We start from the raw sequence: 16,462 nt of genomic DNA, 5'->3' as shown, positions 1-16,462 counted from the left end.
ATCCCATGGTATCACGAGGGAAGGGATTGCTATATCCCACCCGTCCATCCCGCGTCCTTGTTTGGGTTGAGCTATATCCCTCAGTACGGTGCAGTTCCACAGAATCAAATGAGGGAGAATCTTCGAGCGAGGGATTCTAATCCAAGCCAATGCGTTCTAGGGCGCTTACGTGTCAGGGTTTCTAATCCACGCGCGCATGGGGAACCAACCATCAACACATAGCATACGCGAGAGATATGAGAATGTGTGAGAGATCCGAGTCTTCCATTTGATAGTCTATAATACTTGGATCTTATGGCCTGAAAATAAGGCCATTCCATAGGTCAAGTGGGCCACAATATATAAAACAATTGGATAGTCTTAAAAAAAGTTAGAACCGTTAGTATAGTTGTAATATAATTTGAACCGCATGATGAGTTTCCAATCAGATGGAAAGACATATTCTATAATCGCACGTGCGTGTTTGTGTAGATGGGAATCCACATGCATGTTTAATGAGCAGACCTTCATTCACCTGAGTCATCCCAATATGAACCATGTGCTACCCCTTATAACTCGTTGCATCTCCGCCTACATCCCACGGACGTCCCAAACAGGCCGTCCGTTGTGGTCTGGGATTGGTCTATCCCATGGGATTCTTAGCAATCCACTGACACCACCATCATTACCTTAAAATTGGTCCCATCCTTCCTAATACCACCGATTGCTCCACCGTATTCCAGTCTGTCCAGCTCCACCTATCAGGTACCACTAAGGGCCCGTTTGGCTGGTCGGATTGGAAGGGATTAGATGGTATTGGAAGGGGTTGGAAGTTAAATCCCGGGATTGGCAGGCGTGCCAAACAGAGTCGGTGATCTGATCCCAATCCCATGGATCTTAAGACAATCCACTGACAACACCATCATTACATTTAAATCCCATCCAATCCACCCTAATCCGTTTAAATTTGCCTGGGACGTGTTCGGTTCGAGGGATTGGAAGGGATGGAAAGGTTTAATCCCAGGATTGCTCGGGCGTGCCAAACAGACTAGATATAACAATTCAGGGATATAGCAATCCCTTGGATCTCAAGACAATCCACTGACAACACCATCGTTACCTAGAAATCCATGCCATCCACCTTAATACCATTCAATCCCTTCCAGTCCACCCGGCCAAACGGGCCCTAAATACATAGCCGAGATGACCTAACTCGTGCTAGGTAGCTGGCGCAACAAGAGCCACTGGGATGGAACTTTCATGAGATCCACCCCGTCCATCAGATACTCTGCCTCATTTTCACATTGGAATCCTTAAATCATGACCGTCCAAAGTCAGGTAGCCCATACCTTAAGAAAAAATTAGTATGGGAGTCGTACCATTAGTTCTGTGTCGGGTCACAATGGTGTTTATATGCAATCAAATCCATTCATCTGACATGCTTCACTTGGACGAAAGAATTACCGATAACGCCGGTGGGCCATACCACGTGATTATAGGTTTTTGTTATAATTTTATGGTACATCCCACCTGACCGTTGAGTGATCTTGCTCTACGGAGAAAAAGCCCAAAAATGGGTGACGTACGTGATGGACGGGGTGGATTTCATGCACGTTAGGTCATTTACCCCAGGAAGTGGGAAACGGATTGGCTACTCCCCCTGACACCAGCCAATGGCTGCTGGTCGGTGCTCTGTGGGCCTCACCATGATGTATGTGTTTCATCCATGCTGTCTATATATTTTTACGGATCATTTTACAGTACGAGACCAAAAATGAGATATATCCCAATCTCAAGTGGATCACATTGCAGGAAACAGTGTTGAATGAGCAATGACCTTTAAAAACATTTTGGGGGCCAAAAAAGCTTTGGATCAAGCTGATTTTTGTTTTTTCCCTTCATCTAGGCCTGTATGACCTAATAAACATATTGGATATCAAATAAATAGTACAGTGGGCCTTAGGAGGATTTTAATGGTGGATATCCAATCACTATTGTTTTCATGTAGTGTGGACCACCTAAGATTTATATACCTCTAATTTTTTGGATTAAGCCTAAAATGATCTTTAAAAATGGATGAACGGAATGGATGAAACACATACATCATGATAGAGCCCACAGAGCACCGACCACCAGCCACGGGGCTGGTGGCAGGGGGAGTAATCAATCCGTTTCCCAGGAAGTGACCCTTCTCCGAATTGAATCCATGGTACACACGTGCCACATCCCAAGCGCGGGAGAGCAGTCTGTCAGAGCCAGAGGTAGGCTTGTGAATTCGTTGAAAACCAGGGGCATTTCTTGTCTCCCTCCTCGAGCAATAAAACCTTCGGCCTTCCAGGACAGAGACAGAGCCCCAACTTGCAAAAAGGAGGGAAAAAAATAAAGAACCAAACCCTAGAAGAAAACAGAAAATCCCACTGAAATTCTCTTATTAAACCCCGAACTCTCTCTCTCTCTCTCTCTCTCTCTCTCTCTCTCTCTCTCTCTTCTTGAGCTCGAACCTTTACAGAGAGACAGATGGCGAGGCTTCTTATCAGAAACGCTTCTATAAGGCACTCTCTCTCTGCAGCAGAGGTCTCCCTCTCTCTCTCTCTCTCTCTTGTTCTCCTTATTGAGATTTTGGATTTTAATTTTATTTCTTGTTTGAGTTTTGTGGACTATGAAAGTTTTAGAACGGCATTTCTACCCACGTCAGTTGATTGCTTTCACCATGGTATAACAGTAACATCACTGCGAGATGGGGGAAAATGGGAAAAAAAGGTATTAGCGAGAAAAAAACCAAGTAAAGAGGAAAAGGGAAGGGTAATGATACATTAGAGACGGAAGAAGTGCAATATGGTAGAACCATCTCCAGGCATATCAATCGGGAGCGTCCATCTAGTGGGTCCTATCATAGATGACTTACAACTCATACCTATTATACAACTGTAACTGTTATTTTACTCGATTTCACTGAGTGATTGTCGATTGTTGAATCCTTTTGTTTCCTACCATCTACTTGAATGATGCTGATTAGATTTCTAGGATTATCGGATCAATATTTATTCTGAATCACCAACCATTCATCCACACTAAAGGAAACTATATGGACAGTCGATATTGATTCATCATATTCTCATGTACTGTGTGGATATGTCTCTACCATATTCCGGTTGCTGCTGCTCTACTCGTAATCCACAATGTATAACTGCTATGGTTAAAAGGATGGTTTTCATACATAATGGCCGTTGTTCCATCATATAACTGCTATTATTAAAACAGGCCTTTTTCATTACATAACACAGCAGAGATGACGGCTCGCTTTATAGCGACCATTATAATGGGTGTTGGGTACTTCTACTGTTTCTTATGTGGTCATAAACTTGGTGTGAATGTATGCTAATCCAGACCCACCATGCTGTGGGCCCCATCATAGATGGAGCATATCCTGAAAATCACACTGACATAGTGATCCAATCTATCCAGTTGGTGGCCATAGGATGGATGGTTAGGAAAGACAATGTTCTGATGTTCAAATTCTATGGAGGAAATAAGATGGTTGAACTTCTCTAATCAGGCTGATATTCAGGCCATGCTCCATCCATAGTGGGGCTGATGCTTCAGGCAGTCTGGATAAGCCATATGCGGGGTGGAGGCACCACCACCATGTGACATGGTGGGTGAAAAGCAGACCTGATCCTTGTCTTCTTCTTCTTCTTCTTCTTCTTTTATTTTATTTATTTTTTTTATAAATAAAATAAATTTTTTAATTTTTGTATAAATCTGAAGCTGAACTTGTCTTCTTCTTCTTCTTCATTTCCCTCCCTTTTTTGGGACATGACAATAAGGAATTTTGTTTAGAAGATCACCATCTTGTTTGGAAAGAGTGTACAATGCCTGGTATGAACTTCCAGCATCTTAATCCAGACCAGTGTTCCATACAGATCTGTTCCACCTTTTAGTGACTTAGACCATTGATTTGGTAGTCTTTACTGTGGATGGCAATGTTGCAAGAAATGCCCTCTTGGGATAATCTTAGCCATCCACCTGTTGCCTTCAAATGGATGGTTGATATTAAAATTTAGGAGCTGGTCCATGTGCACTGGAAAAAGGTCACGTCAATGGTTTTGATCATCTAGTGGAGGAGATTTTGGTTTTAGTGCCTAGTCGATGGGTTCATTGAAGCATGAACCTTGCTGGTGCTGAATGCTGGCCCAAAGCAAAATCATTGTTGGGTTAGGGCTAGATACTATAACCAAGGTTAAAAATACAGGTAGAGCATGTATTGGCCACTCCTAAAACCTAGGTGAATCAGTATGAATTGATGCACTATGTATTGGATTACCCGTGTAAATTTTGCTCGATTTAGTGATGCATTGCTGATAAATACCAAAAACACAATAGTATCTTTTTTTTGCACTCTCTCCCAGAATACATTCACCTACCAGCTTATATTTTAACCTCGAGTATAATCCTCTTTTTTTTTTTTTTTTTTTTTTTTTGTGGGCATTTTTTCGGATTAGCATGGTATCCTTTCCTGCACAATGCTTCCTTGAATCTTGTGGTTAGGGATCTGCTTTTTGTTGATAAAGGCTCTGTCCCTGTGTCGAAAGTCATCCATTTCAATGATTTTTTTTTTCTTTGCATACACTATGCTTTATATGGTAGCCTGGTTTAGAGAAACGTTTACTTGAATCCTCTTTATACAAAAAGGCATTTTCTGTGAGGATTTTCATTTGTTTTTACAATTTTGGATTTTATATTTGCTTTGATTTCTTCTAAAGACGGTCTAGATATGTCTGCTAATTTCTATCATACAACATGCTCTTTTTTATGTTTCTTTTCCCTTAATGATGGATATTATCTGGGGATGTAGTAGGACATACAGCGAAATGTTCAGAAAGAAGAGAGCTGTAATGGTGTTATGTGATCCATGCCCATTGTCATGTCTTTAGTTGTTTTTTATGGCAGGGTTTTAGGCAAGGAATTTTGTGGTCAGCCTTCCATTTCCACAGCTCTTCTTCAAAAGGTGCCAAGGGATTTCTATCAATATTTCATTTAATGAATTTTGAGCTAAAGCGCGCACAGTATGCTTGAAGAAATCATCTGTCTATTAACTTCTGTTTCAAATTGTTCAATACTGAAGATTTGGGATTTATTTGTGATTGTTTTCATTTTTAATTGATATTGAAGTAATTAAAGAAATCGAGGGGATCACCAGGCACAGGGACCCCAGATAGCTGGGACTAGGCTACAATGATAACAACGACGATGGTGTTGAGAGAAATCCAGGGTATTATGGATGTAGTTTATGGATTCTGTGAAATGGTGGAAGGTAGATGTGGCAGTGTGGCTATGTTATGTTTTCTGTACATTCAGGTGTTAGGTGTTATTTCCAGCACAGCAAATAGAACATTGACAAAAATCCTTTATTTTCCTTTGGAAATCCAGGACCCTGTTTATATGCATTGTCATCCGATCATTATCTCAGTAACCAGATTAGATAAAATGAATAAAAAAACATATAGCATACTATCAAGTCTAATTCACTAAAAATTCTAAAAAAAAGTCTCCTTATTTGTATTATTTTTACAAATTACCAACAACTCATATTGGGTTCGTTCATGGGCTTGAGTGTTTGCCAGGTGATTACCTTGAGTCGGTTTTATAGATCTTGACGTGCAGGTCAGTAACACCTTAATTTAGTATTTGATCAAATAAGAAAACCAAAGCTCCTTGTTGCCTCACGCCTCAGAAGTCATCCTCCACTGAAATACGTAAACCAGTCAATCTCTGTTTGAACTCTACTTTTTTTTTTAAAAAAAAAGGGAAAGGGAACACAACTCTCTGTTTGAGCTCCATTACTCAGTTATCAAAAAATTATTTGATATGAGCAATCCAGTGTTTACCCAAACACCAATTTTGAACCAGTACCTTCTGCCTGTTTGGGCACGATGCATCTGAGTATTCCTGTCACGTTGGTTCATAAGGCAGCTGAGCGTTTTACTTGTGCATCCACTGTCATATACCATATCTTTGATTATGAAGCTTTGGAGGTGTCATATCTGACATGCAACCCATAAGTGTGCTGTGTCTCAAAGTTCCAATTTGATTAATTCAGAGCAAATGTTTGCTGACCTGAATATGTTGATACCGATTTCAACCGTTAGTTGTGGAGGCCTATTAAAAAAAACCAAGAAAAAAAACGTTGTAGAGGCAAGATGATGATGTCCTTTTGGTTCTCTCGGTTTGGGTCGTCACTTGTCACATTTATTTTATGCACCGTAGGGGGTTGCTAATCATATGTATATGCGAAAGCCTTTTTTCACATCTAGTCTTGTAAGCGTACTCTGCTTTTTAGGTGATTGCAGTTTCACCATTGACATTTCCATCTTGTATGCAACTGGTATTGTGATTGGAATGGACATTTGCTGCCTCCGTTACATTGCTACTATGAATTTCTAATGCATCTTGACTGACTTCTGGTTTTCAAGCTAAGCTCCTAACTTTGCTATTTAGCCATGCTGAAAAGTAATTGCTTTTGCATTGTTTTCTTCTTTCAGCTAGAAAGAAATCTAAGTCTGATGGAAGTGATTCTAGTGAAGAGAATATGTCTAAGAAAGATTTGGCTCTACACCAAGCTCTGGATCAAATCACTTCCTCATTTGGAAAGGGGTCAATCATGTGGCTTGGTCGTTCCGCTTCTCCTAGACATGTTCCTGTGGTATCGACAGGATCTTTTTCTTTGGATATGGCATTGGGAATTGGTGGGCTTCCAAAGGTAATTTGGTCACTAGAACTGTAAATGGTTCTCTCTCTTAGGCAACTGGGACATGCTTTACGATCTCTACTGTCAGTATGGTACTTCTCTTCAGTGATGGAACAAATCCAACAAGCAGTATCTTGAAATGCCGTAGAAAATTTGTTTCTGATTCTCATTCTGCTGCATGTAGCAGTCCAATAAGTAGTGACAATTATAAAGGCCCTTTTATTATTATTGGAGAATCTATCAGTGTATTGTTTTGGTGATCATTTTTCTCGAGAAGCTGTGGGTTAAACTTGGAAAAACCAGAAATACTGAAAAATTGATTTCTTTAAATAGCAAGATCTTCATGTATTAATTTGATAGAGTGGAATGGCACAAAAGGATACATGTAGCCTGCCCCAATTAGTTGGGATAAGGCTTTAGATGATGATGATATTTTGTATTATTTGAAACCATTTTTCTTTGTGTGATGTTCATTGCTAATAGCAGGGCATGCATCATTGGCATCCTCCTAGACCATGTGTATAGATGAGAATTTTCTATTTGTCATCATTGAAGTATATGTTAGAATTCATGATGGGGCCAATTGAAGTTACAAATGTTTGGATATTCAGTATCTTTAACATGCATTAGTAACAAGAGCAACGATATGCTCTATGGCTAGCATGATTGAATAATTTGAGTCATGGCCATCCTTCTGACTTTTGACCCCTCTTGTTGTGGCTGCTGCTCAGTTATTCATATTTTTGGCTTTCCGTAGGGACGTGTTGTGGAGATATATGGTCCAGAGGCTTCAGGGAAGACAACTCTTGCTCTTCATGTGATTGCCGAAGCACAAAAGGATGGAGGTAACTTTTACTGTATTTCCACATCCATTCAGCTCTCCCCATCATCCCCATGACACTTTATTTTAAAGGAGGCTAAACAATGCATGTACCTTTTTTTTTTTTTTTTTGGATGTTCTTCAATGTTGAATAGGTCATCAATCATGCATATGTGCCAGATCTTGTATCCAAAATCATTTGGGTTTCTACCCAAACTATAGTCTTTCTGGAGCAGTTTTAACATATTCATTCAGTTACAACATTATATTTGATATTCTTAACGAGAATACCAATTACCAAGTTAAAGAAGCTGACCAAACTATCTAGAAGCTATGATGATGATGATGATGATAAGAATGCGTGTGCAATAAATATATTTTCTACTGTCTTTTTAAAAGGCCACTCCACTCGAGCTTGGTGTGAAAATGCCCCTGCATTAATCACCCCCAGTGAGGAGTCTTGAGCTTGGTGTGAAAATGCCCCTGCATTAATCACCCCCAGTGAGGAGTCTTGAACACCAGACCTCCCGCTCTGATACCACTTTGATGCAGGACAATTAACCACTTGCTCTAAAAGCTCGAACTGATAGAGCGTGAAAATCAATCCCTTTATCTCATAGCCTAGGCCCCACATCTCATGGGTTAGGTCTTTGGCGAACCCCCCTCATGGGTTCCACCTCACACGGGCCGCCCACCCCGAGTGTGCTCCCGCATCCCACAAGCCACCCCACTTGAGTCCGGTGTGAAAATGCCCCTGCATTAAGTGGTTTCCAATTTCTTACCTCTAACGATTATGAGGAAGAGAATCAGTTCAAGATTAGTCATTGCATTTCACAATGCTTGTTTGAGAAATTTCAGGTATTTCTAGGATCATCCTGTAAGCTCTTTCCATCTTAGTAACATGTTTTTTGTATTTCTTTTTATGTAGGTTATTGTGTTTTCGTGGATGCTGAGCATGCACTTGATCCAGCTTTGGCAGAATCTATTGGTGTAAAAACTGATAATTTGCTGCTATCACAACCAGACTGTGGCGAGCAGGCTCTTAGTCTTGTGGACACCTTAATCCGGAGTGGTGCTGTTGATGTTGTAGTTGTGGACAGTGTAAGTAGAGTGTTCCAGTCCATGAATCTTCTATTTCTCATGAAAGCCAATCTTCAGTTCATACTCAATTCAGTAATCATTCCTTGTTTTCTTGTTTTTCCTTGGCTGAGTCTTAACAATTTAGCAATGTTGTGAAAATCATCTAGGGAGATGATTGACTTCGTCATTAGTTTGTGTTTAGACTGAATATGCTGAGTTCCATGTTTACAGTGATGGCCTAACATTGGTGGAGTGGTTGCCTGTATGATTTTTAGGCATATTTCTTGTTGATATGCTTGTTTCAAAAGCCTTAGCATTTCTGTTACAGATATAAGGAAACATATTTTATACTTGAAATCTTTGAACCTGCTTCCTCGATTTCTTTTATATTCTGATAATATACATATGGTTGTACTGCTTATTTGCAATTTCATTGTACTTCAAAGATGGGCATGATTTCTTGATAATGGCTTAGGCCTGAAGTTAGAAATAGTTAAGAAAGCTTATATACAGATAAACAGACATTAGGGCACTACCAATAGGGGTGGCAATGGGCTGGTTGATCTGGCCCTGCAGGACCAGGGTCTGGGCCCTTAAACCTGGCACGAGGGCTGGGCTGGGGAGAATGATGAATGGCCTGTCCTGATCTGGACCGGCCCTAAAGTAATTTATGCCTCCTAAAGTAATTTATGCCTATCTTTTGTGGTACATCTTAACCATGCAAAATGTGGGTCACAAGTCACAACCGAAAAATCTCATGATGCTAAAATCAGGGGCTTACTCCATTGAAATTAATGGACAACTGATGGTCTTCGTCAATGTGCTTTTCGCCCACCTAATGAATGCATTGGTCTGATTTTTTTTCCCCAATTGACCTTTTTGGCTGCCCTAGCCAGGCCCTGTTCTTTAGGGCTATGGCTGGGGCTAAAGCCTTTTCAGCCCGATTAGTTCTAGGGCTGGGTGAGGGCTAATCCTGGCCCATTACCACCCCTACTTACAGGGAATATGCGACCAGTGTTTATTTCACCATCCAAGAGTCAATCCTATGTGTATCTAGATAAATGATTTGGTGAAGAGTTTAAAAAATCAACACTATCTTGAACTATTTTTGGAATTTCCCATTTGCGCAAAATGCAGGTAGCAGCTTTGGTGCCTAAAAGCGAACTTGACGGTGAGATGGGAGATGCACACATGGCACTACAAGCAAGATTGATGAGCCAGGCTCTCCGCAAGTTGAGCCATTCATTATCCCTCTCCCAAACTATCTTGATCTTTATCAATCAGGTGATTCTTCAAATTTTGACATGTCAACCAAATGTTCTGATGCAAATCAACCCATTCATTTCAACTACTCGAAGTGCTCATGGCATTTATGGTCTGCAAAATGTGACTAGAATTAGAATTCATAGTCTTACTAGCAGGAATCTTCTACCCAAAATGCTAATCTTCCACTTCAGAATATCTTGCCTGCTCTGTTTCCCGATTCTAGTACCTCCAGCTCCCATCAACTTTTTTTTAGAGGAACAAAATTTATTAAACTAAAAAGGAAGTTTGATGAGGCTTAGGCGTCATCCAAATTACAAAGTGAAACACCATATCAACTAATTAAAAAAGAAGAAGTTAGAGTAACAAGTTTTATTAACGAGAAGAAAAAGGGCATAAATGAGGAATTTACACCAAAATTACTATACACAAAACCAGAATCCATGGAGTCTAAGCACAACTGGCAAGGGACTTGATAGATGAGGCCCAAGTCATGACATCCCACTTTGCCCCTTTGAACACCTCATCCAGCAACATAAGCTTGTTAAGGAAACATCTCTCATACCGCTCCACCCAAATGGACCATAAACCCACTAGAAGAGAGCTTCTGCACCTTCCCTTTTGACCCAAGCCATTCCCATGCCATGGAAGGAAAAAAAGGTCCAAGCAACTACTACTATTACATGAAGAAATGTCAACCGCTTCCTCCCACCCACCACAACCCACTCATGATGCGTGGTGGGTGTGGTTTCAGAGGAAGAAAGTGAAAAGGAGTAGAAAATGGAATAGAAGAGATGCATCTCATCACACGCTTTTCTCACAATTTGAAGAGGTGGTTTTTTGGGGTTTCACCTCTGCAAGATGATCGCTTATTCTAAAATACAATTCCTTCTCTTTGTTCAATTCCAAGCTTATGTCTAGTACAAGACAATCTATACCGTAAACAAAATCATAGTCTAAACCAACTATAAATCTCTATTAGACCCCAATTCCAGCCCTTGATTATCACTGAAAAACCAAAAAATACCGTAGCATACTTAGCAGGTACTGCAGCATGCTACTGCATTGAGGCACTGTAGCACTCCCCTATATATACAGAAAGGGTAAAAAAACTATTAGAATCTATGTGAGAAATAGGGCCCATAACTAAAGCGTTGGGGAGCACATCTTTATTCTGTGCTTCTTGCTATCATCCCAGCTTGCATACCTTCTCTCCCCAACCCTTCCCCCGTGCAATGCTTCTCCAATTGATTGCCATCACTGATTCTAGATACTTTAAACTGTTTCGTGTAGCAAGATCCGAGTGCCCCACAGGAAATGGGTCTTTGTTCGGTGGGCATGATGGCAAAATGTTTCTGATATTTTGTTGCTATTTCTGCAAAAGATGAAACGAATCTGATGTGTAAAGCTGCCAGAAGATATCAGCAACAGAAACCAGTCACAAAATCTATTTGTTTCAAGCCTATGCAGAGAGTTCCTAAGTTCCTATAGACACCATCACTAACAAAGTTGATTTCTGCATCTTGTTTTAGATGAAAACAACTCAAATAAAAAAGAAAAAGGAAAAAAAACTCAATCTTTAATGTATTTTTAAAGTCCTTCCTATCCATTAAAACCTCAAAATTTTAAACATATTTCATATGGATGCTTCCTCTGGTCAGCATTTGTTCACAAAAAATTCAATAACCTGCATCTGAACACAGCCTGTTCTTCCGAATAAGTTCCTCTTTCCCCAACTTCAAACTATTCTTCACAGTTCACTGCTTTACTAATTGCTTGTTGCTTGCCATTCACGCCCATCTTCTTGTAGTAGAGATCCAATTGAGACGGGGTTGAAAGTTGTGGGCAGTGTAGGTGAAAATAAGAAGACCATTTTAAGCAACAAACGCTTTGGAGATGTTCTACTTGTTTCTCACATGTTCAAATTCTTTCCTAAGTCCACAAAACATCTTAAGGGCTGTTTGGAGAGAGGGATTTGGGTGAGGGACTTGAAATCCATGGATTTAAAATCTCCCCTGTTTGGGGACTGCCAAGTCTGTGGGAATTTCCAAATCCATACCACCACATGTCCATGAATTTGGGTCAAATTCCAAATTCCTCCCGAAACTAAAGACTTGGCAAATCCACAAAATGAGAAACCATCTTAAAAGCAATAAAGTTATGCTTTTGCAATAAATGCTCTCTATGTTGCTTGATCACCAAACCAGGGATTTTGGGATCTGCCAAATCCAATTTCAATGCAAATCCATGAATTTGACAAGTTCATGGATTTACCTTATGCACTTCTGTGATGGAACTTGGAATTGTGTAGTTATATTCAAATCATCTGTTGACAACCTCTGAGTGGGAAAACTTGTATTTGTAGGTAAGATCAAAGTTGAGCACGTTTGGAGGATTTGGCGGGCCGACTGAAGTCACTTCTGGGGGAAACGCCTTGAAGTTCTATGCATCCGTTCGCCTAAATATCAGAAGGATCGGACTAGTCAAAAAGGGAGAAGAAGTAATAATAACTCCTGCCCATTTGTTTTGTCATTACACAATATGTGTGTTTAATTAGTTGCATGTACTCAGCTCTTACTATGTGGTGGTCCTACATGTATTGGGGCATTAGCTCTCAGTTGTTAGCCGTGTTAAAATTACGTCTGGTGGTCATGAATGCTTTTCTTTTCATTTCTTTTGCTATTGTGATGACAAAATGAGTTGTTTTTCAGACCGTTGGAAGCCAAGTTCTCGTGAAGATCGTGAAGAACAAGCATGCTCCGCCATTCAAGACAGCTCAGTTTGAGCTTGAGTTCGGTAAGGGAATCTCCCGCGATTCGGAGATCATAGAATTGGGATTGAAACACAAGTTCATAACGAAATCAGGAGGCGCATTCTACAGCATGAACGGGCAGAGTTTCCGTGGAAAAGACGCCATCAAGAGGTATTTCACTGAGAATGAAGGCGCCCGGGAAGAGATGATGGTGAAGCTAAGAGAGAAGCTGATGAATGAGACACAGAAGAAGAAATGCCCAGAGATGGACTCTCCAGAAGGCGAAGCATCGGAAGAGGTGGTCACATCTGAAACGACGGATGATGAAGTGATTGCTGCAGTTGAGGCATGAGGTACAAACACAATTGCTCATATGGGTCTCTCTCTAGTCTAAAGACCCAAAATTGCTCGTATGGGTCTCTCTCTAGTCTAAAGACCCAAACTTTTTTCCAACTGCTGCGGCTGTTAAAACAAACAGATGCGGTACCCTCTTAATCGGCTCGGGATGCTGTTCATGGTAAATGAGGAAGCTACGAGATGGTGGGATTTAACATTGTCGAGGATCAATGCTAAGGAATTCAGTGTCGCTAGCATCAGTAAGTGGTCTTTTTTGTTTCATACAGTGGTTGTATCTGTCGGTGTATGTATGTTGTATTGCCAATGGATGCTTTCTAGAGGGGATGACATGGATGAAATTTTGTGGGCTATATTTAAGCCTTGCGCCAATGGAAGGTCTGACAAGAAATGCATGGTGAGCTGTTCCATTGTAGATTCAGCTGGTTAATTGTTTTTTTGGTAGTTCTAAATGTGTTGATGAAATCCGTTGCAGGATTCTGACTGTTGCTGGTTATTATTGTAGGAAATACATAAATTGGATGGATTTTGATTCCCTTTTTGGGCCCTGTAACTGCTCTGCATTGTGGTGGCCGCCGCTGTTGGACACAGATTTCCTACAACTGTTGTAGGGAGCTTGCGACAAGGCACATGTTTGGATATCGCCAATTCCATGGAAATCTGGAAATGGAAAAGGTTTTCCATTGATGCGAGAGCTGAGTTGTTTGGATAGCAAAGAAAAGGAAGGATTCCACAATGTAATTCTAATTCTGTTAGTGGGATTGTCTGACACAAGAAACCATTTAACCATTCTCACAAATATGAATGTGCTATCCAAACGAGGCCTTCAAAATTTATATCCAGTTTCAATAGTGGTTGTGGAAATAATTGTTGGCTAATAATTATCGTTTCTTTGCCTCTTTCCTTGGAATACATGCATGGCCAAAACCATTTCCTACAACTGTTGTAAGGAACTTGAAGCCAAAAGCTTTAGGCCCATGCGATGTGGGTGCAGCATCCATTCTGTCCACCATTTGTACCAGCTCAAGTTACTAAATGAGCCCACAAATCAGGCCTATCCAAGACTCGGAAGTGGTTCACACCAGAGGGAACAGTGGGAATGGAGATGTCCACTATTGAAACCTCCTTGAGGCCCACCGTTATGTTTACATGCCAATCTAAACTGTTCATAAAGCAATTCCCACCATTTCCAAGCATAAGCTAGCACAAATGATAGAGTGGATGTCACACACCCATACACACACACACACACACACACACGCAACTATCTCTTCCATGGGCCCTTGCATCAGACATCGGAGATTGGTGACCGTTGTATGTTGGCGGTATAGAAGGCACCATGGCTTGGAAGAACCGGAATATGGTAGAACCACCTCTCTCTACATAATGACTGGAAAGGAGATGAATAACTAAGGTCCATCCATCTATTGGGTCCTGTTGTGGATGGCTGATTCTCCAAAAGTCGCGCCTTTTAGAAATCTTATTAAACTTCAATTTACCCAATGAATATTTATTTGGTCGTCTAACTTTTCTGTTTCTACCATCGGTTTGAATGATCATCCGTTTCATGTGTATTTTGAACCATCCAAAGGGCACCTATCTGCATGCGTCAATGAGCTGGGCTGGTTCAAAGCACTATAGTTTTCGGTTCGCCCATCTGGGCTTGGTCTGCGACGCTGTTCGATTCAGCCCAGAAAATTAAACAGACCGAGCCCTGGTTTCCATTTCGGGAGCCCTTCAATTGAGGTCCAGACCGAGGCTGCATTTGGGCCTTTACCTGATTGACATGGTCTGGAACTCGGCCTACTGGGCTCAGCCTCAATTTTAGACCCATAAAGGTTACTGGTCCGGCCTTGGCCTTAAATTTGACCGAACTGAGCTCGGCTCAATGATTTCCCTCCGATTTCTGTAATTCACCTGTATAAGTATTGGAGAAACAACATACCTGGATTGTTACAAAGAACTCAACAGTGTTGTCGTCAGAAAGATGTATTAAAACAATCTCTCAGAGTTGCCTTTGTGATGAGGGGCTTCCTGTACATCTCCGACAAAGGACCCGATGCCGAATGAAAAGTAGCTAACCGATTCTTCAGGGCATTGGACGCCTTTGAGGGAGATGAAGAGAAAACACCTCAGCTTTGATTCTTCAAGCCACCACCATCATCATAGCCATGGCCCAGCTATTTTATATGGGCCCACTCACATGTACACTACCGACTCGATGAGTCTGCACAGTGACTCATCTTGAAATGTAACCAACTGAGTCGACTCAATGAGTCTAAGAACTAAGTTGTACACGTCGCTTCTCTTTTGAAACTTGCAAACTAAACTACACACCATGGATTTATATAAGGAAGATCTTAATTCACCATCACGCTAATGGTGATGGAATCTCAAACAACCGATGTTGACATTTCTAAATTCGTTTATATCTTATTGTTGTGTGCAATAGCAAATCCACCATGTGAGTAGTAGGTGGATAATCGGATATATGGCCTGTGAAAAGGAGTTCTGATTGGGTGTGATCGGCGGATAGGATTGCGGGTTCGATGGGGCCCAGTTGAATTGACATTCATTGAGAATAAAGGGTTGACGACTCCTTGCCTAATCCAAGGGTCAAGACCATTTTGAGAATCCATTCCTCGATGGGATGTTCGAATGCATTTGCCAAAGCCAACTTATCCATAATTCCTGAGGACCATCACTCATGGATCATTTGGGTCAATAGATAATACTTGGGAATTGGAATCCATGAATAGGTGTAAATTCCTATGTTTAGGAACCTAGAAAAGCTTAGAAATAGTTGGAAAGGTCTATTCATTTTATTTAATTATTTAAATAAATCAATGATCCTTTATTAGAGCAGATAACAATAACTATTTCATTGGACCCAATGCAACTTTTTTATTTTCCAATAGATTTACATATTTTATTAATGAAAATTGTTTGATGTAATGAGTAAAAGATTCTCATCATGTTCACCATTCAGTTCAAGTATTCTTGTCTAGACCCTTCTTACCATGTATTAAATTATACTCCATATATTGCTCACAAATTCAAAGGAAATGAATTAGCTTTGATTAGTTACTTTGTTTTATGGAATTTATCTTCCATAAAAGATACCTGCATTCCAATTCTTTTTAATTCTTTTCCAGTACTCAAACACAAATTATAAATTTCATATAATCTCATTCCAACAGGCAATGATGAAAAACGTATCTCTATTTTGACTGATCAGGTGGACCAAATAAATGGATGGCTTTTAAAAGTTTGATGATGGTCTATCTCAAAAATCAGGTTCATCTATAACTCAAAAATGCTGTGCTTTAAAACTCTAAAATCATTTTTGGTGACCTGCCTAAGGTTTAAAATGGTTTAATTTTTTGAGTATCCATTTATACTGGTAGGATGCATCTTCTGAATAGATTAGATTGCAGGTAAAAATAAAATAAAATGGTAGGACCCA

At 40.4% G+C, this 16,462-nt stretch overlaps 1 protein-coding gene across 3 annotated transcripts; it reads left to right on the top strand.

Annotated features, from left to right (window-relative positions):
- The first annotated feature begins 2,321 nt into the window (after nt 1-2,321).
- On the top strand, nt 2,322-13,411 carry LOC131239255 (DNA repair protein recA homolog 3, mitochondrial). 3 transcript variants are annotated; one of them, XM_058236859.1, is made up of 8 exons: nt 2,325-2,553; nt 4,930-4,987; nt 6,522-6,739; nt 7,485-7,572; nt 8,476-8,648; nt 9,765-9,911; nt 12,256-12,390; nt 12,602-13,411. In XM_058236859.1, exons 1-8 carry the CDS (start codon nt 2,497-2,499, stop codon nt 12,992-12,994), a joined length of 1,269 nt encoding a protein of 422 aa, XP_058092842.1. In that variant the 5' UTR covers nt 2,325-2,496; the 3' UTR covers nt 12,995-13,411. The 3 variants fall into 3 exon arrangements, with proteins under 3 accessions (XP_058092843.1, XP_058092842.1, XP_058092844.1); XM_058236860.1 differs by lacking the exon at nt 12,256-12,390 and having other exon boundaries at nt 2,322-2,553; XM_058236861.1 differs by lacking the exon at nt 4,930-4,987 and having other exon boundaries at nt 2,334-2,553.
- The last annotated feature ends 3,051 nt before the right edge of the window (nt 13,412-16,462 follow it).

This window comes from Magnolia sinica, chromosome 3 (assembly GCF_029962835.1).
Source record: "Magnolia sinica isolate HGM2019 chromosome 3, MsV1, whole genome shotgun sequence".
NCBI classification, from domain to species: Eukaryota; Viridiplantae; Streptophyta; class Magnoliopsida; order Magnoliales; family Magnoliaceae; genus Magnolia; species Magnolia sinica.
Note: the sequence above shows the minus strand (reverse complement) of the source record. Positions and strands in the feature narration are given on the sequence as shown.